Source organism: Physeter macrocephalus, chromosome 12 (genome assembly GCF_002837175.3).
Source record: "Physeter macrocephalus isolate SW-GA chromosome 12, ASM283717v5, whole genome shotgun sequence".
Classification (NCBI taxonomy): Eukaryota; Metazoa; Chordata; class Mammalia; order Artiodactyla; family Physeteridae; genus Physeter; species Physeter macrocephalus.
The window spans coordinates 88,645,821-88,672,575 of NC_041225.1; the positions used below are offsets into that span (position 1 = coordinate 88,645,821).

General features: G+C 50.7%; 1 protein-coding gene across 5 annotated transcripts in view; it reads left to right on the forward strand.

Moving 5' to 3' along the window:
- TET3 (tet methylcytosine dioxygenase 3) overlaps positions 1–26,755 on the forward strand; it is a 113,280-nt gene continuing 86,525 nt past the window's right edge. The window contains exons 1-3 of one of the 5 annotated variants that reach the window (XM_024133496.3): positions 1–88; positions 908–1,633; positions 15,862–15,918. In XM_024133496.3, the coding sequence (XP_023989264.1) occupies positions 1,331–1,633; positions 15,862–15,918 (360 nt within the window). In that variant the 5' untranslated portion in view covers positions 1–88; positions 908–1,330. Of the gene's footprint in view, positions 89–475; positions 567–907; positions 1,634–15,475; positions 15,549–15,861; positions 15,919–16,470; positions 16,543–26,755 lie in introns of those variants that run through there. The other 4 variants (XM_028496536.2, XM_028496537.2, XM_055089267.1 and 1 more) reach the window with 4 other exon arrangements.

Sequence of the window (26,755 nt, forward strand, 5' to 3'; positions counted from 1 at the left end):
CGGCGGCGGCGGCCGCGACGGTGGTGGCGGCGGCGCGGGCCGGGAAACTTTGCCCCTTTGTGCGCTCCGCCCCGGAGGCGGCGGGCAGGTCGGGGCAGTCGGTGCCTTTCCGGCTCCGGGGTGGGGGAGGGGAGGCGTGGAGGGGGGGGCCCGGCCCGCGGGGGAGGGGACGGCCCGGGGGCCGGCCGGGGGGCCGCTACTTTGTTGCGGGAGACGAGGCGGGGGTGCTGCGGATCACAGTGTAGCGGAGCCGGGCGGGGGCGGCGGGGCGGGGCGGGGGCTGCGGAGCCGCCGGAGCCGAGCGGCCGAGGCCCCAGAACAAAGGAGCCCGAGAGGCTGCGCGCGCGCGCCGGGCCTGAGCCGGAGCGCGCCCCCCTCCTAGCGCCCCCTCGTCGGATCGGGCCGCCCTCCCGGGTCCGGCCGTCGGGCGGGGAGCGCGGCTGGGCGGCCGGCGCGGGCTACCCCGGGCGCGCCCCTCTCCAGGCCGCTTCCGTGCAGGGGGCGCCCGGACAGCCCCGCCGAGTGAAGCTCTCTGCAAACTTTATTTTGAAAGCTGTGCTCCCTTGGTGAGGGCCTAGCGACCTCCAGTGAGGGGTGTGTGGGAATTTTGGCAAAACTCTCCCAAGCCCATGGGGGTGGGGCGAAGGACAACTTTCTTAGAAATCTCACCTTGACCACCGCATTAAATTCGCCGTCCAGGTTTCCTTACCACTCCGTCAGGCCCTAGGCCTTCTCTCTCAGGGAGCGGGTGCTAGTGTGCCCTGCCAGAGGTTCTGGGCAGAACTTCATGAGAGCAAGCCCATTCTCTTCCCCCATCTTCTCTTTTCCCAGAAGCAGGAAGAGGTAACATGTGAAAGTTGTCCCCGAGCCCCGAGTGATGTGCTTCCCCTTTCTGTCTCTTTTTCAGGCAGCGCTGCCTTCTCCATCATCCCGACCCGGGAGAAGAAATACCGGAGGAGAAACTCCTCACCCTGCCCTGCCCCCATCACACACGTACTGGCACACCTCATGCCTGGGTCCAGAGTGGGTGAGGGTGAAGAGCCCACCCATCCAAGATGATCCCTTCTGTGGGGACTGCCGCTGGTGTCCTCCCCCAGATCCCGGGCCCCAGCAGGTGGGAGAGTGGCCCCCAACTGAGTCCTATCAGACTGCTGCAGAGGAGGTGAAGAGGGGTTGAGAAGAGGCACCCATCCCGGAGCCTGGAGCTACTTGCCTTCACCCTGTAGGTTTTGACTGCTTTAGGAGAGAAGGACCTGTTGGTGGCCTTTGGAGGCAGGAAGCTGGACTGTGGCTCTGCCCCAGCACCTATGCCCCCACCTCTGGCAGCGTCATGAGTCAGTTTCAGGTGCCCCTGGCAGTCCAGCCAGACCTGCCAGGCCTTTATGACTTCCCTCAGGGCCAGGTGATGGTAGGGGGCTTCCAGGGGCCTGGGCTCCCAATGACTGGGAGTGAACCCCAACTCCGAGGGGGTGGAGATGGGCGGAAGAAACGGAAACGTTGTGGTACTTGCGAGCCCTGCCGGCGGCTAGAAAACTGTGGGGCTTGCACCAGCTGTACCAACCGCCGCACGCATCAGATCTGCAAACTGCGCAAGTGTGAGGTGCTGAAGAAAAAAGTGGGGCTTCTCAAGGAGGTAAGCTGGATCTTGCGTGGCTGCCCTGTCCCTTCCTTGAGGGTGCTGTGTTCACAGGGGTCTTGCTAAAGCCAGGTAAGCCCATTCTCCCGTTTTGATCCTCTTGGTCCAACTTTGAGTGGGACCATAAATAGGAGTGTTGCTGTCTTTGGAAGCTGTTTTAGGTTCCTTTGCCCGGCCGACAATTGATAGGAGAGGAACCGGGTTGTAGAGGGCTCTTGAGCTAGCAGTCTCATCTCTGATGTTTGCATTTGATGCAGGACAATGATATCCAGCTTTATCTCTAGAAGTTTCTTGTCCTGCTTGAAGCCTCAGATGTGTTTCAAGGTCACACCAATGCTTGGGTGATGTGGGGAGTGATGGTGTCAGGTAAGGGTTGGAGGCTGATGGGTTTGGAAATAAAAATTTGGAGCGACAGGGTGTTTTTATGCTGCCCTGATGGAGTGGGATGTTTCTTTCCCTAAATCTTTTTGGGTACCATCATTTTGGGGATGATACCTAAAAGTGTTTGGGAATTTAATGAGAAACCCATGATTTGGGTTCCCCGACTAGCCAGTACTTCTTGAGGTCAAGGACCATTTAGCTCTGTGTTCTTAGGGCCTGGCTCAGTTCCTTGATGTGTAGTAAGCACTCAAATACTAATTGAATGAATGAATGATGTGTTTTTGAGACACTGTCAACCCCAGGAAGGAGTACTTCCTTAATTAGGAGTAGGGAGGCAGAGAGAGGGAAGGAGTTGGAATGAGAGCAGAGGAGGAAGTGGAGAGGCAGTGACCCTGCACTGGCCATCTTTCCTTTCCATTCTGGTGGTGGGCTGCCAGCATGAGGTTGGTGGCAGCTGTAACAGCGGAGAGTTGGCAGAGGTAGGGACGAGTGAAGTTGAGCAGCTTGGGAGGAGCAGTGTAGCGGCCGAGGTTGCTCCAGGCAGCGGAACTGGCGCTGGACAGAGACGGAGGCCTGCACTGTCTGCGGGACTCCCCCGCCCTGCCACTGATTTGTCCAAGGGCTCGGACAACTCAGGTCCCCTCTCTGGGTCTGTCTTCTGCCTGGGGAGATGCAGGGATTGTGCTTGATGGCCTTTGAAGCCCTCTCTAGCTGGGCTGGAAACTGCTGTACTTCTGAGAGCCGGGGTACCTGTGGCTTCCATGGGCTGGCGGCTTGCACTCGGGATTTCCCTGACTGCTGAGTTCAGAGCTGTGCCGCCAGCTTGGTGGGGCTGTGGTCCCGTGGCTGGGAAGAAAGATCCAAGTGTTTTGGTCAGGAAAGTGGGTGTTGCTGGGGTGTTTCTGCCCCTTCTCACCTTGTCTTGCCCACTCCCTGTGGAAGCTGCATATCACGGTCCAGGGACAGCGGACTGATGCCATATTTCCCCGGTCTCAGGTTAAAGCAGACATCTGGATCACATCTGCAGCTCCCCACCCCAGCCTGGGAGACTGTGTCCAGCTCCTTTACGTTGCTGGTGTTTGGGGGAGTTGGCATCCTGCTGGCCCAGTGCTCTGTGAGTCATTTCTGAAAGGGGTGGGGGTGGGATCAGGGGTAGGCTTCACTCCTGGGCATGAGATCTCGTGTTTTGGTATAAGTAGGACCTGCCTCGTCTACCTTGTAAAGCTTGATTCCTTTGCTTGCTTCCTGGTAGGGTTTACCTCCTTCTCTTCCACCTTTCTCTCACTCCATTCCTCTCAAACCCTGGGGAATGAAGGGGGCTGAGCTTTCTGGGCTGGAACGCGTGGCTCTTGTGAACTGTGTTTAAGCTCTTCTTTCAGCAACAATGAGGCATACCTGAGTGAAAGGGGCTGGGAGTGAAGCCAGGGGCCTGTCATCCTTGTGTGTAAGCTGCTGGCTTGGGCTTCCGGTGGTCGTGGTTAAGAGACCAGGGATCTGGCTTGGCTGAGGCTTAGAGACAACCCCGCGGAGAGATGTCTACATCCCTGTGGATCTTGCCATAGCCGGCTGCCCCTCTAGGCCCCCAGGGTCAGGGAAAATGTGGCTGGTGTCCTGTGATCCCCCCTGGACAGAGGGTCCACGTGCTGATCTGTGCACCTGTGCTGTCCCATGACAGAGTTCTCCCAGTTTCTGGAGAAACAATGGAAAGGGGACAATGGAGTGAGCTTTGTCTTAAAGTTAACTTTCTTTGACTTAAAGAGCAGTACTTTGTTTTAAGGATCGGTACTTTCTACTTCTTGATGTTTAAAAGTGTGCTTTTTTTTAATGAAATGGAGGTGTTGATAAAAATTAGATCTATTTTTTTTAAAAAGTCTTTACATGGCAAAATACAAAATGGTAACTAGTGTCTATCTCCACAATTTTTTAAAATTGGTCCTTGAAGGCTGAAAGTGTAGGAACCACTGACCAGGCTACACTGCATTTGACAAATGTATCTCTGGCAGAGTTGACAGGCCCAAGAGGCTGTGCCTGAGTGAGGGAGCCCAGGGAACCAGCCCAGCGTTTACAGCCCCCAGGGGACTGTTGAGACCTTCACTAGGTCAGAGCAGCCATGTAGCAGAGGGGACCTGTCCCAGGATTTGGGAGGTCAGGAAAGGAGGAGACCCATAGAACTTTATTTTTTTTCAAGCTGTGCATGCTGTTTATTTTTTGAATTTTATTTATTTTTTTATACAGCAGGTTCTTATTAGTTATCCATTTTATACATGTTAGTGTATACATGTCAATCCCAATCTCCCAATTCATCCCCCCCCCACCACCCACCCCCGCCCCAGCCACTTTCCCTCCTTGGTGTCCATGTGTCCATACGTTTGTTCTCTACATCTGTGAGACCCATAGAACTTTAGAACTTGGCCCCTACTCTTCAGGTGGGACAAGACACAGCATCCCAGGAGCCTCTTGGGAATCAGACCCTCTCTTTGCACCCGTGCTTCTCAGCATCTCCTCTTCTGGGCACCTTTCTTTACTTCCATCCTGTCTCCACCTCCTCCAGCTTCCTTTGGGGCTTCCTCTGAGCTATCTTTTGACAGCTGCTTTGTGTCATCCTGTAAGAGGGGGAACATTATCTTGACTTTCTTGTCTTCCTTCCCTGCTCCTCACTTTTTTACCCAGTGCGGGTAGGTGGTGCTGCAGAGCCCATCTACTCAGAAAAGTTCAGCATTTTAGTACTAGAGGCAGCTCCCAGGGCTGGTCCTGTCCTCCACAGAGGTAGGTGACTACTTACTCCTCTGGGCCCTAAAGAGAGGTAACACACCTGAAGGGGTTCATTCCTGTAACTGAGGTCTTCCTTCCTAGTTCCAGGGAGGATTTAGATCCTAGGCTGATGTCGGAGGCTGTTTGACTTCCACATTCTTTTTACCTGAGTGGTGGCTTGTAGCACAATGAAGACGGCTGATTAGAAAAGTAGGATTTGGTGAGTGTGAAGATACAGAACCCAAAGTAAGGACTGTGCCACTGACTCTCTTGAGCATTGGCTTTTTCATATGTCAGATGGGTTAACCCTTCTTTGTGAGGATTAATTGAGATAAAATATGTAGAATGTCTAGCACATGGTAGGTAATCAGTGCACGGTGACAACACATTCCTAGAACATCTAGAAAGGAATTAATCTTTATACATAAAACTTGGGTTTGTTAGTCTCTGAGCTTTAATTGTTTATTAAATGTTTGTTTCAAGACATCCCTGCTTGCTCATAGAACTGTGGGGCCAGGCAAAGGGAGGGAGAAATTTGCCGGCCTCTTTGCTGGGGGAGGAGGCTGGACACCCAGGAGCAAGGAGCCGCTGTGGCCCAGGGCCTGACTGAAAAGTTGCTCATGGTGAGGGAAGTAAATGTCTGATAAAAAGGAAAGGAGAAAACCCCTTTGTGAGAAAAACTTCCCTAGAAGTATGTATACATAAGGATGGAAGCATGACCGAGAATGTTGTGGGTGAGAAATGAAGAGAAATAGAAATATATATGGTGTGTCTAGCCCTCAGCCAGTTGGATTTAGTGGCTGAAACAAAGCTCTTTGCCAGTTTTGAGACAGGATACCTTGGAATTGGGGATCTCTCAACAGTATCAGAACCTGACCACTTCTTGCCTCGCCTTCTAGTAGCTCTGTCTTCCTGAAGATGGAGGCTATGAAGAGGGATGCTGTCAGGCTGGCACCAGTTCCCACCAGCAAAGGAAGAATTGATTGGTAAAGTAGAAGTGATGAGACTCTTTAGAGAAAGGGACCCCATCTCAGCATTTGTGAATCCAGAGAGAAGCCTGGGCAAGGAGAGGTGTTTACCATAGACTTTAGAAAATTGTTTTTCAGTTGTAAACAGTTTTAACCCCATGGCTACAGACTCTAAAAGGGAAGTTAGCTGGGGGGGTAAGATTGCTTTTGAAAAAGGAAATGCTGACTTAACAGTCCTAAATGGTGCCCTAAGGAGGAAGGTGGTAGGACTGGGGAAGATCTGAACCATCTCTGTGGCTGCTTGGGCTGCTGTCTAGTGAGTGCAGACAGTAAAAGACCATGCTTTTTACATGGAAAGGGGTGCAGTTCAAGTGTAGTCTGACGCTTTAAGAGGAACATTAGAGAGTCCAGTGGCCAGAATGTGCTGAGGTGGTGGAAAATGCTCAAGACAATAAAAGTCTTTTATATATTCCCAGCAAGAACATAGAAGGAAGAGACAGTCTTACAACTTTGGAGCAGAATTAGTGACAGAGAGAGAGAAGCCACTAGATCCCTGTCATGTCAGGGAGTATAAACTGGGGAGAGACCACAGCATGTGTGGTTAGGAAAGTAGAGCCAGCTGCCCTACCTGAATCTGAGTCATTCACTCCCTACTGCACACCTTCAGATATACTCATGGAATGATATTGTTATGGAATTCTGATGATTGGAAGAGGGCCAAAAGACCAGAGACAGGCAGAAAGTTCCATTTTTCAAAGAGATTTTGGAAATTGTAAACCAATGTCAGTTTTTGACAGTTCTAGAGCAGATTTTTTAAAAGGTGGTTCGTGAGATTTAGAAAGACAAGTGGTGAGCTTTGAGGGTACCTGTGGTTCTTTACAAAGAAACTCAGTCAAACCAATGGGCCGGATTTCTGCAGATAAATGATGGTATTTCCTGCCAGCTTCGTGGACAGATCAGAGGACCAGTTTTTATTTAAAGTCATCCTGAAGAGGGCACGGGTATAACTGCCTTGTTCAAACTTTTTATCAACCAGTGTGGATCAGGGATTCCATGTTGGGATCACCTGGATCCCGCCCCCAGGGATTCTAGTTTGATTGGTCTTGGGTGGATCTCTACTGGGCTGGGGCTCCCCAGGTGTATCTAATGTGTAGTTACAGTGGAACTCCTCTGACACAGATGAGAGCTGAATGATGGGCACCCACCTGGACTGTTTACTGCAAATTGCTCACCTGAGTCTTAGGGCGCCTGAATGGTTTACAGCCATACTTCCACCTTGCTAATCAGTGGACCAGCAGCATCGGCATCACCTGGGAGGTTGTTAGAAATGCAGAATCTCAGGTCTTACATCAGAATTACTGAATGAGAATCTGCACTTTAACCACATTCCCAGGTGATTTGTATGTCCATGAGAGTTTGCGGAGCCCGGTCTGTGGCACTTCTGTGAGTGGAGAAGGGGATGGGGCATGGAGAAGGGGACAGAAGTAAGTCTTGATGAACAGAGGTAAAGAACTCCAGTTGCAGGGACTTCTCTGGCGGTCCAGTGGTTAAGACTTCGCCTTCCAGTGCAGGGGGTGTGGGTTCGATCACTGGTCGGGGAGCTAAGATCCCACATGCCTCGTGGCCAAAAAATCAAAACATAAAACAGAAGCAATATTGTAACAAATTCAATAAAGACTTTAAAAATGGTCCATATCAAAAAAATCTTAAAAAAAAAGACGTAATGGGAATAAAAATTTGATATATTACACTTAAAAAGAAAAAAGAACTCCAGTTGCCAACAAGGGTAAGGAGGGTGATCCAACCCATTTACCCTGTAGGCCAGGGAGACAAGAACATCTTGAGATTTACTTCATGTTTATTCTTGTTTTTCTGGAGTCCATTTCTTTCTAGTCTAGTGAGTTATCAATAAAATAAGCCCTTTAAGAACTTGTGTGTGTGTTCTGAGAACAGTTGGGAAAGGGTTCTCAGAAGATGTTTGCTGCTCAGCAGTCTGACTTGGGACATGGGAGCCCCATGAGAGAGTAGTAGCTGGTGGTAGTTGTGAACAGGAGGAGCACACCCATAGAACCCTGGATTTCATGGAAGGGTCTGGAGGCTTAGGAGCTGAAGGGATGTGTGCCCCCTCTTAATAAGATGTAGGTAGGAGCAGGTGTGATCAGTGGGTAGGTGGATCGTGGTGGTGGTAGTGGTGATGCAGATATTTAAGTTGAATGATAGAACAAGGGTTAAGAAGATTGGGGGTAGTCTGGAACAATGGGCCTCAGCCAAACTGAATGGAATTTAATCAGGGTAAATCCAAAGTTCTGCACTTGTTTTTAAAAAAAGAAATAGCAGGTAGGAATAGCTGAAACTCTAAAAGGTGTGTTGACAGCCTGTCTCTAGGAGCTCTGTCAGAGTAGTCACATGCAAAGCAACTGAAAAAGATGAGTTTTTCAGCTTGGAAATGAGTAGAGGAACGCAGGCTAAGACGAGTCCTGTGTGGAAGAGGGCGTCAGTTCCTTTGTGTCGGGGAATGTGTGGAACTTTTATTAGAGGGTAGAAGTTAGCAGGTAGACTGAATACATGTTTGTTTGTTTGTTTGTTTAACATCTTTATTGGAGTATAATTGCTTTACAATGTTGTGTTAGTTTCTGCTGTAAAACAAAGTGAATCAGCTATATGTATACATATATCCCCATATCCCCTCCCTCTTGCATCTCCCTCCCACCCTCCCTATCCCACCCCTCTAGGTCGTCAGAAAGCACTGAGCTGATCTCCCTGAATCCATGTTTGAAAAAAGAATTTTCTAACATTTATAGCTGTTCCAAGACTGAAGAACCAGCCCTGTGCCTGCATGGGTCTGAGTAGAGGCTGGATGTTCTGGCTGGGATGTTACAAGGACATGCTCTGTCAGGTGGGGTCTTCCACACGTGGTGGTCTCTTGCTCAAACTGTGTAAAGTATAACATATTCCTTAGACAACTACATTGCAGAAGAAACATCGCTCTTAGGCCATAACATTTTTGGTCAATTTCTAGACCTGATCTCAGACCTGGGTTGGAATATGGTCTGTAAACTCTCTGAAAATTTCAGCCAAGTGTGTGAATGTGCAGGGGTATATTTTCTCAGGGAGAGGGGCTGTGGTTTTCAGCAAATTCTCAAGAGTATTCATGACCTCCCAAATTTAAGAAGCATGCTCTACCTGAGCTGTCCAATATGATAGCCATTAGCCATGTGTGGCTACAAAAATTAAAATTAAATTCAGAAACTCAGGCACACTAGCTGCCTTTCAAGTGGCTTGTGTGTTAGTTAGATTTTTTATCAATATGAATAGTTCTACTGGACATGGAGTTTCCCTGCATGGTCTCTGAACCCTCACTGAAGACTGTTTCTGGGTTGGGGAAATAGCTGTCGCAGTTGGTTATTCCTGGAAGGATTTTTTGGGTTAGGGTTCCTGTTCCCACCCCAAGGTAAGTGGTGAGGGGTATGGAAGGGGCAGTGCTTTCCTGGGTTCTAACCCACGGCAAAGCTTATTGTGTCTTTTTTTTTTACTGAGCATGCTCTCTTTATTTATTGCTTCCCTTGAAGGCATGGGCCATGTTTTAATTATCTGCTGTGGGGAAAAACAATAGGAATGTGGTGTGGCTCCCCATCTGAAGGGTTCTCTGAAGCTGCCTGGGGGAAAGTGGCTTCTCCCACCCTCACTCGTGCCCAGCAGCCCTGGTGAACCTTGCCTGAGGGTTCTTACTCAGGCATATGCCCCACCCCAAGTCAGCAGTCGCCTCTCTGCCTTGGGCCTCTCATCCTGGAGAAGGCAGTGTGGTGACTGGGTGAGTTGAAAGACCACATCAGGGGTCTCAGGAGTTGTCAGTAATTCCCCCTCCCCTTCCCATCACTTCTTTATAGTTCCCTTGTGGATTGAGGGCAGGATGCTCAGGAAGAGAGAAGGTGTTGGAAAGGAATACGACCCCTTTATCTACCTTGAGCCCTGCTGCACTTTGGCTGGGAGAGTCCTTTAGGGTTGCTTTGGGCCTTTGCCTGAGTGTGTCTGTGCAGGGCCCAGGCTGCTGGCACACCTGGAGTGGACACACCCCTCTGTGGCCTTGTCTCCTCTCATTTGCTTAAGAAATCTGATAACCTAAGTTTTTATTAGTCACTGAGGGAGGGGAAAAAAAAAAGCCGGTGCCCAGTGTGGGGTAACTGGCCAGCCTTCCGGTGACCACAGGGGGTTGCTTGCTTGCTTCAGGTCGCACAAGCTCTGTTCCTGCACTGCTGGCTCTGACCTGTACATGTTCTAACTCCCTTGTGCCCTGTCACCCCACACCCAGCCAGGGAGTTCGTGGACAGAATAATGCACCTCCCACTACTAGTAGAGCAGCTTCTAGATGCTCCGAATGGAAAGGGAGTTGCATTAGGTAGAGTCATTTGGGAGCATTTGCCAGAATGCATGTGCCCCATAGTCCCCCACCCCATTTAATTACTGCCAGAGGAAGCCTCAGGAAGGGGTGTGGAGGTGCTGGGTCAAAAACAAGTAGCAAGGTACCGGACTATAGAGTCTGTTCCCTTCTGAGCCTTTCTTGTGGGAAGGACACTGGGTGGCTCTCTGGTCTCGTTTTGTTCTCTCTTTTTATCGATTTCTCTGCCCTTTAAGAGTAAGCTGTGGGTACCCCTGTTCCCTGGTTGATGCTGGGAACGATCCTGGAGCCCAAGAAGAGAGAGGGAATGGCATCCTCTCACCATGAGCCTGGGTCCTGTCTGGATGGTTGACGCTGCAGGATGGGGTGGGGGCGTTGGGAGCCAGTGAGAGGAGAAGAGCTGGTGCTAGGAGGATACGGAGAAGAGGCACCTTCCTGGAATGCTTCCTCAGTCCCAGGACCTCCAGTGTCCCCTGTGCCGGGGGAGGGCAGCTTCTCTCTCTGGCGTTGCTTCAGTTTCCAGAGACAGGACGTCATCTGCTCTGACTGGTAAACCTGCAAGTTGCCTTCCCAGCCTCCTTCAGCACATCTCGCCTGGGACTGGCTGTGTGCGAGGCGCTGCGCTGAGCCTGAGCCGTCGGTAAATGGGAGGCAGCATTTACTCTGTCCTTAATGAGCTTACAGTCTGGGGAGGGAGGCAAGCGTGGCAACAAACTATTACAGTCTGGTAGGGCTACAAAGGAGGGATGCCTAGAGGGCAGACACCAGCCTTAGTCACTGTTAGGTGAAGAGAGACCATCGTGGAAGGGAAGGGACCTGTTTTGAGAGTTTCAGCGTAGTGATATGTGAAAGATGAGGGGGGGTACTTCTAGGAGGAGGGAGGCATCTCCCCTGAAACTGAGCTGTGCAGAGTTGCTACTCGAATGCTCACGGCGGGTGGCAGTGGTGTGGAAGGACGCAGACAGACCACAAGGCACCAGCTGAGGGTGTTCATGGATCCTCAAGGTGGAAGGTAAGATGCTTTGTGTTAATTGTTCTTGGAAGTCTTCCCCTGGGGCTGCCCTCAGGTTTCTAAACCACTCAGTATTCCTGTCTCACCTTCTCAATGAAGGTTCTGTGTTATTTGCTTGGATCCTGGAACATTTGGTGGTCCAAGGCTATTGAATTTGGGGTGGGGAGACCGTGATGAGGTTCATAGAATATAAGACCTTCTTACAAGCATTTAGGATGGCTTGTGGGGTGTGGGCAGAGCCACAGCTGCTGCTTGTCAGCCTGGGGGGGTCTGGGTGCATTCTGTTTGTTGGTATGGAAATATGCACGTGGAGTTGCTGGCTGGCTCTGTTTTCCCTCTGACATCACTGGGTGCCTGAGTTCAGTCTGGTTCTATTGCATCTCCAAGGAGGAGCACCTTTTCTTCCTTTGCTGCTGTTCTTTCACCTCCTTGTCTTTCTCCTCCCCGAGATTGCCGTTGATACAGACTTCCGCTGCCAAAGCTAATTGTGAGGCCTGATCTGTGAATGAAGGCAAAGGCAGTTCCCATGACAACTGAAAAGAGTTTGAAATATAGGGGATGATGTGTGTGTGATGGGCTGCAATTACTTGGGTGGAAATTGATGTGTGGACACCGGTGACTTCAAACATAGGCTCTGAAGGTGGAGGGGATGTTGGGTTTCTTTGGCAGATCCTTTGTGTGATGGAGAGGGAAGGGAAGGTCACAGATTTCCCCCACAGTCGATTCCAAGTGCCTTCAGTGTGTGGAATGCTGGGCAAACAAAACAAAACAAACAAACAAAAAACCCGGGGCTTTGAAGAGGCACGGCTCTAGCCATTCTGGTTGGAGAGGCAGGACACACAGAGAGACGGATAGCAGTACCAAGTGTCAAATGAGAAACATTGGAAGTGCTGTCAGCTGGCAGAGGTCTAGGGTAACCTGAGAAGGCTTCCTGGAGGAAGTGGGGCTTGAACTGAGCTTTGAAGTAAAGCCCTGTGGGGAGTGACCTCCTTTAGGACACAGCCATGGCAAGAGAGGAGAAGTTGTCATCTACGCCCTGCCAACTCTAGAAGAGGTAGGTTGATAAGAAAATCATAGAGCTACACAGAGCAGTACCAGCTGTATTGCTACGAGTGGGGGGGCGGGGAGGCGAGAGCCCTGCTCAGTCTCCCAATTTTTCCATCTGTAGAATGGGCATTAATAATTCCTGTCTCATGGTTTGTTGTGAGGGTTAAATAAGATACAGTACATCATGGTCCAATTATGGGGCTTGGCATGGGGTTGCTGCTTGGTTGATCCTCCTATAAACCCCCCCGAAACTATCTCTGGATGCATCCCCATTTCCTAGTCTTTATATATCTGTGTGGGTTCTGGCCTGTAGGTAACTGTGTTTCTGAGGTTCTCTGTGTTGGGGTATTTTGTGGGTTCTGAGAGTTAATTAATCCATTCCCCTCTCCCTAGTGGGGAGGGCCGTGGCTTCATTCCTCCTGCTGTGAGTGCAGTGGGGTCTAGGGGTCATGATGGAAGGTGGGGAGGGACCTCCAGCTCCTATGCAGAGGGGTCCCAGGCACCTCTGGGTTGGTCACTGTGAAGCCCCAAGTGTAGAAAGAGGGGAAGATAGGGGAGGGGGTCAGGTATGAGGTGTGGAGAATGTCCCTGCTGGAGGCAGAGTGGCCCCGGCATGCACCTCTTTGTCTCCTTGGAGCTGTAGCATTCCAGGTGCTTCAGAAAAGGGCAGGAGGCCAGGGTGGGATAGAGATGGTTGCAGGTGCCCTGCCTTGGGGACCACAGGCTCTGCTAGGGTGTCTGCAGGCTGCCGGGGGTGAGCCGGGACCTGTGGTTCAAGCAGAGAGTCAGGGTGGCTCTTGCAGCCTTGTGAGGAAGACGTGTGCTGGCTGAACAAGGCTCGGCCTTGGCTATAGTTCAGATGGCAGGTCGTGTCCTCCCAGGAGAGCAAGTATTCCTCTGATCCCGGGGGACCTCAGAGAACAGGCCGACCAGGAGAGTGTCATCTACATCTCAGTGCCCAACCCCCTGCCTCTCCACCCTCCTTGTGTAGAAACTCAGCTCAGCACATTCCAGCTCTGTGCAGAGCCTAGTGAGTGGGGAAGACGGGGCCCCTGCCCACGTGCGGAAGACGGCCGTGTAAATAAATAACTGCACTTGGTAGTGACGGCTCTAGAAGAGGCCCCAGGAGGAGTGGGTGAAGCTCCTGAGGGCTAGATGAGCTGGGAAGGCAGCAGTGGCAGGTGACATTTGGATTAAGCCTTGTACCATATTAGCTTGCCAGGTGGGGGAGAGGGAAGGGAACCTAGGCAAGGAGCAGCATCGTCAAGTCTCTGAGGCATGAAAATATTACTGTTCTCAGACCCACAGCTTAAAGGGAAGTGGTCTGGTTCAAGAGACCCTATCCCTCTTTAAGTTTCCCTGAGGTTGGCTGGGAGAGAGGGCTTAAAGAACTGGAATGAGAAACACCTGGGCTGGAATTCTAGCTCACCACTCACCAGCTGTGTGTTGATGGGTGAGTAACTTAACATCTCTAAGCCCATTTTCCCATAAGGTTTTGTGTGGACTAAGTCAAATGAGATGCTCCCACAGCATGGTTGGCACAGGGCCCGGTACCTAGCACGGGCTTGATAAACTGTGGCAGCCACAGCAGCAACAGTATTGATTGTTACTATCCAAGCAGTGTTAGTTGCTCTTATCTAGCAGCAGACTGTATGAGGGTGGGTGGGGCAGGGGTTTTGGGGACTAGGATAAAGGAGGGACTTCACTTGGCCTGGCCAAGGTAAGAGCCAAGGGGTGCAGAAGCCCATGGCTCAGGACAATGCTCCTTGCCCTGCCTTGTCACCTGCCTTCCTCCCTGCCCTAGGGAGGAGCCCAGTAGGGCTGCTCTTTGCCCCCAGAGGTGAGGCAGGGTGTGGGTCCTGGTGCCTTCTGGAGTCTCCTCACCAGAGCCCAGCTTTGCTGTCTCTCATGAGGCAGCTCGTCCCATTCTGAGTACCCCCTTGGAGCTTCAGGGAGGGGGCAGTAATTGGGTAGGTGTGGTGGAGTTGGTAGCAGAGCACATTACCGAAATGAGCTCTCACACATCCTAACTAGTCCTACAAGTCACATCTGTGAGTTGAGAAGTAGCACACAATCAGCTCTCTCAGAAATTGAGTGGTAGCTAGCAGCACCTGCAGTGTGGCAGGCACTGTGTTGCATTTTTTCACAGAATCCTCACACCTTTGTATGAGGTAGCTGCTTCTGTAAAATAGAACTGCAAAGTAGGCTAAGGGAGGTAAGGTACCACCACCAAGGTCCTGCAGCTAGATAGTGGAGCCAGGAACTGAACCAGATACATGAGTACCAGAGAGCTCTGGGGTGATCAGCTACAGGGAGGGGATGGGGTGAAGCAGGATGTCTCTTGGGTTGCCTAGGAACTGCAGGGCTTTCCTCTCCCCGTTCTGTTCTTTCTCCTTCAGTCTCCTGGGTGTTGCAGCCTTCAAAGGCTCAGAGTCTGGGCTGCCTCCCCTCCTCAGCCTTTCCAGGGGATGGGAAGCCCTGAAGTCTGGAGGCGCCACCTCCTGTGGCCTTTCTAAAAGAGGAGGAAACATTGAGGGTGGTGGTGGTGGTGGTGAGGCTGTCTGGAGGGGGTGGCCTATGTTCAGGCACTAGGGATGAGTGATCCTAGGGTGAGGTGTTGGTGTTCGTGAGCAAGGGAGGGCAAGTCTGACTTGGTGAGGCTTTGAGCCACAGGCAATGTTGGCTTCCGGATCGACCTGCCTTGGAGTCCCAGTGCTGCTGTTTTCTAGCTGTGTCACCTTGGGTAAGTTACTTCACTTGTCTTGCCTTGTTTCCTCATCTGCAAAATGGGGTAAAGGTTCCTACTGCCAAGGCTTTATTTTTTTCTTCTAAGATTGCAGGGGCTATTGCTTTTGTAGCGCCTAGCACTGTCCTAGCTGCTGCTAGGATGAGGCAGTTTGCTTGTGTCCTAGGGCTAGAGAGTGGCCTGAGGGGGAAGCCTGCCAGCATCTGCTCGACCCCGACGCAATCTGTCTTTGACCCTGGAGATGCAGAGGATGCCTCTGGGTATTACCTTCGGGTCCCCGACTCGGGAGTTGTTGAGGGTGTCCCGGGATCCCCAGCCTGTCGGGGAGCGGCGGCGGGTCTGGGCCACAGCCAGCTAGGCTCCAGCACCCTTGGCTGTGCCCCCGCCTCCCGGCTGGGCAGGTCCAACCCCCGGCGGCCCTGCCCCCGCTCGGCCGGCCGCGGGGATTGGCTGGCGAGCGCGCCGCCCCCTCCACACCAGCCTCGCCGGCGGCGGGGAGGGGAGCCAAGCCGGCAGCTGGCCGCCGCCGCCTCTGCAGTGCCTCCCTCCGTGCGCTCCGGCGGGGATAATGGGAGGCCCGCCGGCCGATGCACCAGAGGAGGCCGGCCGAGGTAGAGCGGGCAGGGCGGGGAGGGACGAGGCTAGACCGGACGCAGGAGGAGGGGCAGAGCCCTCCTGGATCTCGGGAGGGTGGAAAAAGGAGAAATGAAAACAAAAACACTCTGGAAGGCGAATGAGCCCTTCCACCGCGCGTCTGGGTGGCAGCTGGAGGCAGGAAGATGGTCCCTGCTATCCTTTCTTTCCGAGGCCCCCTGCCTCCCCTTCTCCCCCTTTCCCTGCAGCGGTGCTGGGGGTGCAGCAGAAGGACTTTGCCGCTTTCCTGGTGTCAGCCTGGCTCATCAGTCTCTCCGGCTTCTTTTGCAGGTGGAAATAAAGGCTGGTGAAGGAGCCGGGCCGTGGGGGCAAGGGGCTGCTGTCAAGGTACCTTGTGTGTGTGTGTGTGTGTGTGTGTGTGTGTGTGTGTGTGTGTGTGGTAGAGGTGAAGTGTTTGATGGGATCGGATAAAAATAAAGGGTCTCCTCTGGTGATCCCTTAATCTCCCACTGTGTGTGTAGCAGCAGCTGAGGGGGAGGGGCGGCGGGGGTGTGGGCGGCCAATGAATTCTCAGGCCTGTGTGGGTTTTGTTTGGATTCTTTTTGCTTTCTCAGCTGGATGGTTTGGGTGCAGTTGGGATTGGGTTTGTTGAACTGGTTTTTTTTTTTTAAGACATGCAACCCACTCCCACCCTTGCCTCTGGAAATCTCTCGAGAATGTCCCTGCCACTGTTGGTTTGCATCCAATCTGCAGAAATCCCGGGCGGGTGGGGGGGGGGGGAGAGGTTAAGGGGGAGGGGGAATTGTGTTCCTGAGTCTGAAGCTGATAGGGTGTCATTAGTCATGCTGCTGTCACCATGGAGATGGCTGGAGGAGAGGAGGTGGTGGGGGTGAGGATATTTTGGGTAGGGTGGGGGCTGATGCAACATCATGACTGGGAATCCTGCAGGCGGTCGGCTGCTGTTACTCTGTGCAGCTTGGTGTCTGGGGGACTGGAAGGGAATGTTACCAGGTGCGTGGGAAGTGGAGAAGGGGGCACTGAGCTTCTCCATGTGGTTTTCTCAGGGCCAGGGCTGGGGTATTTGGGGCAGGGCAGAGTCTGTGGAATATAAGCCATTACGAGGAAACACAGATGTTCCTCCCTGGTTGGCAAGGACCAGGATCAGTAGGTTTCCTTGGGCTTTGCCCTGTTTTCAGGGCTGGGGATCCGCCGTGAGTTTGGGATTACTCAGCAGTATCCTCTGCTGGCCCACGGTGGAGAAAACAGAGCAAGAGGCAGCTCAGTGTGGTTGCCTCACAAGTCAAGAGAAGAGAGACTGGGGAAGGAGTGTAGGGACAGGTAGGCAGGGCAGGACTGGATGGGACTTCTAGGAGGAGGGAGCCCATTCCTGCCCTGCCTCAGCTCTGTCTTCTCCTTCAGCCCCTGGAGCCTGTGAGGAGCTGGGGGAATCTGGTTGCTTGGGTAGCAGGTGGGTGAGCTGCTCATGTCCCCAGATGCTCTGAGATTTTTCTCCCTGGAAATCCTCCTCTGGCTTCCTGGGAAAACTGTGGGAAGCTCCCTGGAGGTGCTGGAAGTGCCACCCTCACTGCCTGGGTGGGGACGCTGTCAGGGAGGGGCTCTGCTTTCCCAGAGGGGATGGGGGCTACTGGGTGAGGCTGCGGGGTGGATCAGGAGCTGGGGTGGTTCCCTGGCTTCCTCCCAAAGGAACTTACAGCAAGGAAGTACTTGGGGGAGGGCAAGAATTTTGCTTCTGGGAGAAGGAGAAGAGCCAGGTCGCATTGGCTCCCCTGGGGAGCTGGGCAAGCCTTGATGAGGATGCTAGTAGTGGGTGACCACCTGGGACAAGACCATGGTAGGCCCCTGAGGCAAGCAGAGGTGGCTGATACTGGCGATGCTGTGCGTGGGGAGGAGAGAGCTGTGAGCTCACTCCACACCCCTTCTCCGGTGAAACCCCCAGGTGTCACCTCCACTTCCGCCTCTGGCCACCCACTGCTGTAATCACCTGTGTGCTGTTGAAGGCTGTGGACACGGAGATCATGGAGTACACCTGTTCTGCCCCCCACCCTGGGGAAAGCAGGACAAGGGGATGAGGACAGATAGGCTCAGGGAAGGGGCAGCTCCCTCCCTCCTCTGTGTCTTTGGCCTTGTCAGCCAGAGCTTCTCTCTCTGCTGGGAGGAAGGACTGCTGGCAGGTTTGTTTACTCCGGAAAGCACCCCTTCCTGCCTAACGATGGCTTCTCTTCAGGTCTTTCCAAGTGTGTTCTCCATTCCTCCCTGCCTGCATTCTGCTGTCCCTGCCGTCCTGCTGGAAGCTCCCAGCTTAATACCACCACCCTTAGTGTTGTGGGCATGGAGCAGGGCTGCCCGGAAAAACAGAGGACGCCCTTCAAACATGTCTTCCTCCTTCCCCCTTCTCAGAGTGGGGCCTGAGCTGGCGGCATTTTTATTATTTATTTATTTTTTAAAAAATATTTATTTATTTATTTTAACTGCGTCAGGTCTTAGTTGCGGCACGTGGGATCTTCGTTGTGGCACGTGGGATCTTTCGTTGCAGTGTGCGGGCTCTCTAGTTGTGACGCGCAGGCCCTAGAGCTCACGGGCCCTCGAGCGCGCGGGCTTAGTTGCCCCGCAGCATGTGGGATCACAGTTCCTGCGTCCCCTGCATTGGAAGGTGGATTGTTAACCACTGGACCACCAGGGAAGTCCCTGGCGGCGTTTTTAAAGCTCTGAGGTGTCTGTGCTCGTTTTCATTGTTAAGTTGTCTGTTGGAAAAGCCTGGCTTCCTCTTGGTCCAGCTTGCCACTGCCAGCAAGCACTTGGATCTGGGCCCCTGTTCCTGGTGTCACCTTCCCCCCAGATAGTTTTCTTAGGTGGCCAGTTGAGTGTGGTGTCCCACATACCCTGGTGGAGCAGTTTTGCTAGATCCTGTTCCGTTAGGAGGTGGTGGTGTAGGAAGATGTGTGTGGCGTGTGAGCTCATTCAGATCAGGCAAAGACCCTGGGACACAGGACAAAGGGGTCTCCCAGTCTGTGTTCCCACAGGATGGGCACAGGATCACAGGATGGGTAAGCCCCCTGGGTGAAGGGTATCCAGCAAGCAGTGGGAATGTGTTCATCTACCGTGTGCTGAGTCCTGCCAGGGTTTCAAGAATATTCATGATGTAGGGTGTGCATCGTGCCTAGCACAGGCACAGAGTTGAGCTTGATGAACGCACGTGGTCATTTACTGTCTAGTGTGTTACGTGTCTACCCACGATACCCCAAGGAACATGCCATAGCATACGCTGTTGCCACTGCCTCCCTCTTTGCAGCCTGGACAGGTGTGAGTGCCCAGTGCCGAGAGCACCAGGCTGCCCTGCTCTCCGGCTCCCATGCTGCTCCCATACTTTGCCCCATGGGAACTCTCCACTGGCTGAGGATGTGTGGAAACTATTTTGGAACTGTGCCCAGGATCTCTGCCTTCTGTCTCTCCTTTGGACCACTGCTCTTTTTGTCAAGGATCTGTGATCCTCAACTTTCCACACACCGTGGGTCACTCCTACTCGTTCTTTCTCGCCTGCTCTTCTCACTCTCCAGCCCTCTGTGTGGGTCCAGTGGGAAGTCTTTTCTCTCTGAGGTATGTTTACAAGCAGTAGTGAACTTGGGGAGATATGGAAGCAGGTGAGCATATCAAACGATGATAGGAAAGGAACCAACCAAGAGGATTTCAGAGTTGAGTTTGAGAATGGAAAGAGAGGGCTTCACCATGCATAATAAGTGGTAGAGTTAGAGTTCCAGAGCTCAGCTTCACCTCCTTGGTGACCCCAGCCATTTTTTAATGTTGTGGGAGAGCGGGAGGACTTTGTAGTACAGATAGGTGAGTGAGCCCAAGGGAGAGCCTTCCTTCCCACCACGGTGCAGGCCCTGGAGCTGCCTGCAGGGGTCACTGTGATGGCTCCTTAGCCCCCTTGCTGGGCTGGCTGAGGAGGGACCTAGGTGTGCTGGGCTCCCTCCAGCTGTAGATGGACATTTCTGCTAGAAACCATCATTGTGGTCTTGCCAAGTCCCGTCCCATGCCCCCGAGGCTGTAGCAAATAGTTTGGCTGGCTGGGGATGGGGGCAGGGAGTATAGGGAGGCCTTGGTTTGGCTCAGCTTTTGGGTATCTTGTCTTTCCCACCCTGACCTCCTGGGCTTTTGGCTTCGTTTTCTTTCCTACTCTGGCATCTGGCAGTCAGCTGAGGACTTCCCCTCGTTACCAGCCTGTCTGGAGCTTCTGAGGAGGAGATAGCTTCCTTATGGATTAGTTTAGGAAGCTGTTGGGCAAATAGAGATGGGGTAGCTGAGACAATTAAAATCCACAGATTATCATGCTATCCAGAACTGTGATCCTATTCCCATTCACTTTACCTCCCTTTGTCTTTCTGCATTTACTGAGTGTTTACCATGTTCCAGGTATAGTACTAGGTCCTGAAAAATAAGAGAAATCATTATGATTTGATATTCACAATATCACTAGAAGTAAGAGACATTGACCGAGTTGCCTAAAACAGTAACACTGAGTGCGAAAACCATCACTGGCAGTTGTTGTTGTTGTTTTTAAATACAGTAAATGCTTTTGATCTTTGCGTTGGGGTTGTGAACTAGCATGTGGCAGATCAAGCCTCTCACCCCCAGCCAGCCTTAGCTCTTTACATCTGCTTTCATCATCGACTTAGTAGACCTCAAAGGACTTTGAAGGAAGAATCAACATGCCAACCGTATATTCAATAAGTTAGTGTTTCCAGGCGATTACAGATTAGGGTAGTGGGGTCAGAAATGGACCAGCTGAGACGATAGCTTAATTTTTTTTTTTTTTTAATTTTTAAAATGTATTTTTATTTTTTTGGCTGCATTGGGTATTCATTGCTGCACGTGGGCTTTCTCTAGTTGAGGTGAGCGGGGGCTACTCTTCGTTGTGGTATGCGGGCTTCTCATTGCAGGGGCTTCTCTTTGTTGCAGAGCACAGGCTCTAGGCGCGCGGGCTTCAGTAGTTGTGGCATGCAGGTTCAGTAGTTGTGACTCGCGGGCTCTAGAGCGCAGGCTCAGTAGTTGTGGTGCACGGGCTTAGTTGCTCTGCGGTATGTGGCATCCTCCAGGACCAGGGATCGAACCCATGTCCCCTGCATTGGCAGGCGGATTCTTAACCACTGCACCACCAGGGAAGTCCTGGTAGCTTAATTTTGAAAGGAAGGTGTTGGCTTTAGATGTGTTGGGTTTGAGATTCAGGAAAAGCTGGAAGAAAATACTGTGCCTGGGCAGTTTACCTTGAACCTGAAATTGTCTTCTACTCATTTGAAGTGTGTGGGTCCTGGAGCCCTTACTGCTTTAGGAGCGCCCATGAGGCCACTGGCTGGGAAGAGGAGGATGAGAAGTGCAGTTGTCCAGTTTCTTTTCCTGTCTTATCCCAACTCTCCTACTCTTGGGTTCTTTCATTAGCCATGCGGCAGTCCCTAGACTTTAGTCTCCTCTGTAAAATGAAAGGGTTGCCTCCAAAGTTAGTTTTTCTCAAACTAAAAGGGGGGAAGGACCTTTTTCCTAACTCCCAAAATACTGCAGACCAAAACGGGTCCTACTTTGTACAACTAGTTGGCAGCTCTAGCCATGTGTGGCTCCCCTCAGGAGTTCAGCACCATCTAGACCAATCTGTTACCCATTGGACGAGGTGGTCCAGCGAATGTACACTTGGATAGAGCAGCAGGTTCAACTTGCAGTGCTGGTTTCTAAAGGCTTATTCTTGGCTTCTGTGTTTATGTTGTGGTGAACTGGTGATAAACAGTTTATGGGCCATTCCCTGAACAGCATTACTTTAGAACTTTGCTTCTGGGAGAGCAGAGGGTCTCTGTTTTGACCCTTGTCTTCCATAGTCTCAATCTTGGGGACAGAGCCACCACTTGGAAGAGTAGAGATCTTGCTGCCCCCGAATTCTCTTGGAATACCTCAAAAGATTTTACTTGCATCTCAGCCTCTGTAGATAAGGATGCCTCCTGTCTGCCCTTTTATATCTGCAAGTCTCAGGTTCTCATGGTGGATCGTCAGAACCTGTGGGGCAGGTCAGAAGGGGCAGGACTCTGTGTGTGTGTGTGTATGTGTTTGTGTGCTGCATGACTTAGAGGAAGAGAACAGTTAAGGCTGAGGCCAGGCCCCTGTAGTTGCCAGAGTGAAGTTGGGCCCTGCCAGACACTAAAGCTCCATTGCCTTGGGCAGGGTACCTTGACTTCTGAGCTTTCTCCATTTGGTGGCTTGAACAAGTTCAGGCTGGGTGAAGAGGGTGCTGCCTGACTGTACCAGGCTCTGCTGGACCCAGAGCCAGGAGACCGTGCCTTCCCAATTGGGATCATTGTTGCCCTGCACCAGAACTCTAGTGGGGGAGTACAGAAATGGATTTTCAGTGGAGTGCTGGAGGCTGTGCCCAAGAGATGCCTACCCTGTTTTTCCTGGCACTGCAGATTCCTTTCTCTTCTCCACCTGTGCTCTCCATCCTAACATGCTCTTCACGGCCTCAGCCCGTCGCCATTCTCACCCCTCGTGCTTTGAGCTCAGCCCTAAGTAGACTGAGCAGAGAGAGGGCCTCCAAGAGCACTGCTTTGCAGGGCATAGGCAAAGGACTCCTTGTGTCAGAGTTATCTAGGAGCTTGTAGAAATGCTGCAGGGCTGCCAGGCTGAGATAGCCATCTGTTGGGGTCACACCTGTGGGTTCCTATCACATAACTAGGTAGAATGGATGCAGGATGACTGGGTGTGGGAGCCCCAGAGGTGAGTGTTGGAACCTCTCAGCAGGTGGGTTGCGTGGCATCCCCTTTTCACTGCCTCTACCGCTTGTCCCTGAGCCAGGTCCTACCTCATGATTGAGCTATACACTGACCTCTGCCCTGTGTCCCTTTTTTCCACTGTTATTTTTCCTTGGTTCCTGTTTTCCAGCTGTGGGTTCCCAGTGGTGTCATTTGGACCCTGGGTAGTAGTTAGGGCTTAGTTCTGGGGTTGTGTGGTTGGAGTGGTATATGCCTTGGGGCTGAACTGACAAGTGATCTGGAGCAGTCTGAACACCCAGCTGGGAGCCAGAGCCCAGGGTTCAGTGTCCAACCCCTGGGAAGCCCCTCCCCCTTACTTTCCAGAGGCTGCCTCCTCCATGTGGGGGGCATTGTTCCTCACTGGGTCTCTGCTGAGGTCTGGGGAAGCGGCATGTGGAGGAAGACCTGGGCGGGTGGCAGGGCACTTCAGCCCTAAATACTTGCTCCCCTCCACAGCCTCCACCAGGATGCGCAGGGGCCACGCTTCAGCTTGCCTCCAGAGTTTCCAGTGGCCGGGCCCTCTGGTTCAACTAGTTTAGTGCATATTAGAATCATCTGTGGAGCTTTTGAAAAAGAAAATATCAATGTCTAGGCCTCAGACCCAGAGAATCTGATGTAATTGGTCTGGGGTGGAGCCCAGGCCCCAGCATTTTTCAAAGCTCCCCAGGTGATTTAAATGTGCACTCAGGGTTGAGAGCCACTGCCCTCGTTCATTTTGGCTTTCCCTGTGTCTCCTATATCCCTGGCTTGTCCTGGAATTTTTTTTCTCATCTATCGATAATTATAGTGAAAGTCTTTCCAGATGCTGTATTTATTAAGACAACGAGGCATGTCAGGCAAAATACTGGATTGAATGTTCTGTTCCATGAAACTGATCCATAAGTTCATATTAAAACCAGAATTTAAGAGGGAAATTCTGTAGCTGATGACAGAAACTCAGTGTTCTCCTCTCAGCTTTTAATTTTAAAAAACTTCTATTGAAGGATAGCATACACACAATAAAAGCACATACTGTGTACAGCTTGGTGAGTTTTCACAAAGTAAGTACACCTGTGTAACCAGCACCTGGATCAAGAAATGAGTACCCTCACCCCATTGCCATTGTTCAGAATTTCTGAGGCATTTGGGCAAAGTAGGTGAAGCTATGCTTAGTATAGCAGTGTTTGCTTGCTTTGGGCCTGGAGGGCTTTAGCTGGTCCTCTCTCAGGAACACCTTTACATGCCTGTGTGGGTGTTCCTGAAACTGAGTGGATTTCGAGGTGATAGGGCACAAGGCAGAGGAGTCCTGCAAGCCCCTCCCTGGTGTTACCCTCTCTTCTGTCTACCCTTTACTTCCTTTTCCACCTTGGCCTTTAGGCTTTCCAGTCCTCAACCTTGGCTAAATCCAAAAGTCTGTAACATTTTTTGGCTTTTTAATCTCTTTTTTGATTCTGTAGCTACTACATAGTCCTTGGAAAAATTAGAAAATAGAAATAAATAGAAGGGAAGAAATTTATCCATAACTCACAACCTGTTTAACCATTTTTAACTGGAATATCCCTCTGCACTCGATTCTATGCACACTGGATGCTTGTTCCGTGTTCTTTATAAAAATGGAGTCATGCTGCATTATAGCCCACTTTTCCCTACATAATAACTTACTGCAGTGCTATCTGTTGAGCACTTACCACGTGTGTGTGTCTCATGGGGCAAAGTTTTCATAGTTCTCCCGACACCTGGACAGTATGACCAAGGGCCCATGTTTCCTAAGGGGGTGGAGCTGGAATTGAGGCCAGGGATGTCTTTTTAACATGGTTTGAAGATAAAGGATATTTCCCCTTCACCTACTGATAAGGTGAACTGTGTTAATACAGAACTATCTTTGCATTCCTTGAATATACCATGGTTGGTAACGGGGAATTTTTTTAAACATGCTGTTTTGATTTGATTTATTAATGTGGGGGTTTAGCATCTATATTTGTGAGTGAGATTGAGCTATAATTTTCATTTTGTTTTTATTGTCAGATGTTGGTATTAGAGTAATGGTAACTTCATATAATGCATTGTGAAACTTTTATTCTTTCTTTATGCTCTGGAACAGTATAAATACAGTTTAAATAGTCATTTTATTCCTTAAGGATTTGGGAAAAAAAAAATCTGCTGATGAAACTGTCTGAGCCCAGTACCTTTTTTGATGGATGGGTCTTTGCAGCTTTCAGATGTTTTTCCCCCTGTGGCTATTGGTACAAAACATTTACTTTGCCTTTTCCATGAGATCTGTTTTCAGATTTATTATTGATAGCATAATGCATATATGGTTATTGGTTTTCAGTTTCCTCAGTATCTGTGATTTTTTCACTTTCTTAATTTCTAATGTTGTATATTAATTTTGTCTCTTTTCCTTCCTTAGCTTTGCCAGTTTTATGTGATATAAAAGCAGATTTGTCAGTTGTGCTTTCTGTTTTCTAAAGCATTAACTTCTGCTTTAGTCTTTATTGATTGCCTTTTTTTAGGTTTATTTGGTATGTACTTTTTCTTTCTTTAAAATATTTATTTATTTATTTGGTTGCACCGGGTCTTAGTTGCGGCTCGCCAGCTCCTTAGTTGCGGCATTTGGGCTCCTTAGTTGTGGCATGTGAACTCTTAGTTGCAGCATGCATGTGGTATCTAGTTCCCTGACAAGGGATCAAACCCGGGCCCCCTGCATTGGGAGCACAGAGTCTTATCCACTGTGCCACCAGGGAAGTCCCCGGTATGTGCTTTTTCTAGATTCTCAGTTGGATCCTTAGGACACTCTATTTTTTCTATCTTTGTTTGCTTTTTTCTTCTTTGATCACAAACACATTTAAAAATATGACTTTTGGGCTTCCCTGGTGGCGCAGTGGTTGAGAGTCCGCCTGCCGATGCAGGGGACACGGGTTCGTGCCCCGGTCCGGGAAGATCCCACATGCGGCAGAGCGGCTGGGCCCGTGAGCCATGGCCGCTGAGCCTGCGCGTCCGGAGCCTGTGCTCCACAATGGGAGAGGCCACAACAGTGAGAGGCCCGCGTACCGCAAAAAAAAATAAAAATAAAAATAAAAAAAATAAAAATATGACTTTTTCTCTAAGTTATACTGTGGCCTCCTTCTCCAGGTTTTGATATTTTATGTCTGTTGGAGTTCTTGGGGAGATGCCGATGGCTTACCCAACCTGAAAATACCACGTCCTGATGTAGCCTGACTCCCTTCCTCCTAACACAGGCCTAGTAGAGAATCCCTGTATGTGGAAAATTGCCAAGGCCAGACAATGCAGTGCCTGCTTACTTTTGGGGGCTTTGTCTCCAAACCCCTTACCAGCTTAGCAGACGGGACCTGTGGAAAACTTTTTTTTTAAACCTAATAAGCAAAATCACTTTGAATTGCTAGGACCAGAGCATATCCTAAACCCAAATTGAAGTTTTAGTAGTATTTATAAAAGCCTCACACATTAGCACCAGAGAAAATGAAGCTAGAAGCTAAGGATAGAGAGAAAGAAACGTTTGACCTAGAGCTCATGGCCTAGGCTGCAGGTTCAAGTCTTGCTCCCTGTTCTTTCAGGCACCTCTAGAAGCTATGGCCCAGTTGGTGTCCTTGAGGCTGTGAATAATGTCCTAAGATGGAGAGGACGGTAGAAGACAAGTGAGGAATCCATAGTGCTAGGAGAAACAGGGTGTGCATCTATCTCCTCCTGTGCTCTGCTGAAAATCCATTTCTGTGTTCCCTCCTAGAACTCGGGGTGCTGGCAACAATGGTTCCAATTAGGAAGGCAGAGTCTCCCGTCTCTGGGTGCAGCAGGGCCTGGTGTGGTGGGGGGAGGCCTCTGTAGCCAGCCTGAACTTGTTCAAGCCAGCAGAGAAGGACTTGGCCCAGGGGTCACACTAAGGGGAGACAGTGCAGCACCTTGGTGGGTAGAGTTTCTCACCCTTTATCTTGACTCCCTAGAGGACACTAAAGGCCAGGGGGAGTGTATGGGCAGGGAACAGAGAAGGGATGAACTTCGAGTTCAACCTAGAGACCGATGACAAAATTATTATTATGCTTTCTTTTTCTTTTTTTCTCCAAAATGGAAAAGAAATTTTTGGACTTTAAATAAAAGTAGTACAAGCCCGTTTAAAGAAATAAAATAATATCAAAGTATGTAAACTGAAAACTGAAAATCCCTGTATCTTCTCCATCCCAGTATAATCTCTATTAACAATCCAAAATGAGCACATGAACATAATGCCTTTCCTGCAGTAATGTGTTCGTACCATACCTTTTTCGGGGTAATCTTTTTTTTTTTTAAATACAGTATATTTTATTTGTTTTTAAAATTTTTTTTTTTTTTTTTTTTTTTTGCGCTACGCAGGCCTCTCACTGTTGTGGCCTCTCCTGTTGCGGGGTTTTAAATTTTTATTGGAGGATAGTTGATTTAAAATGTTA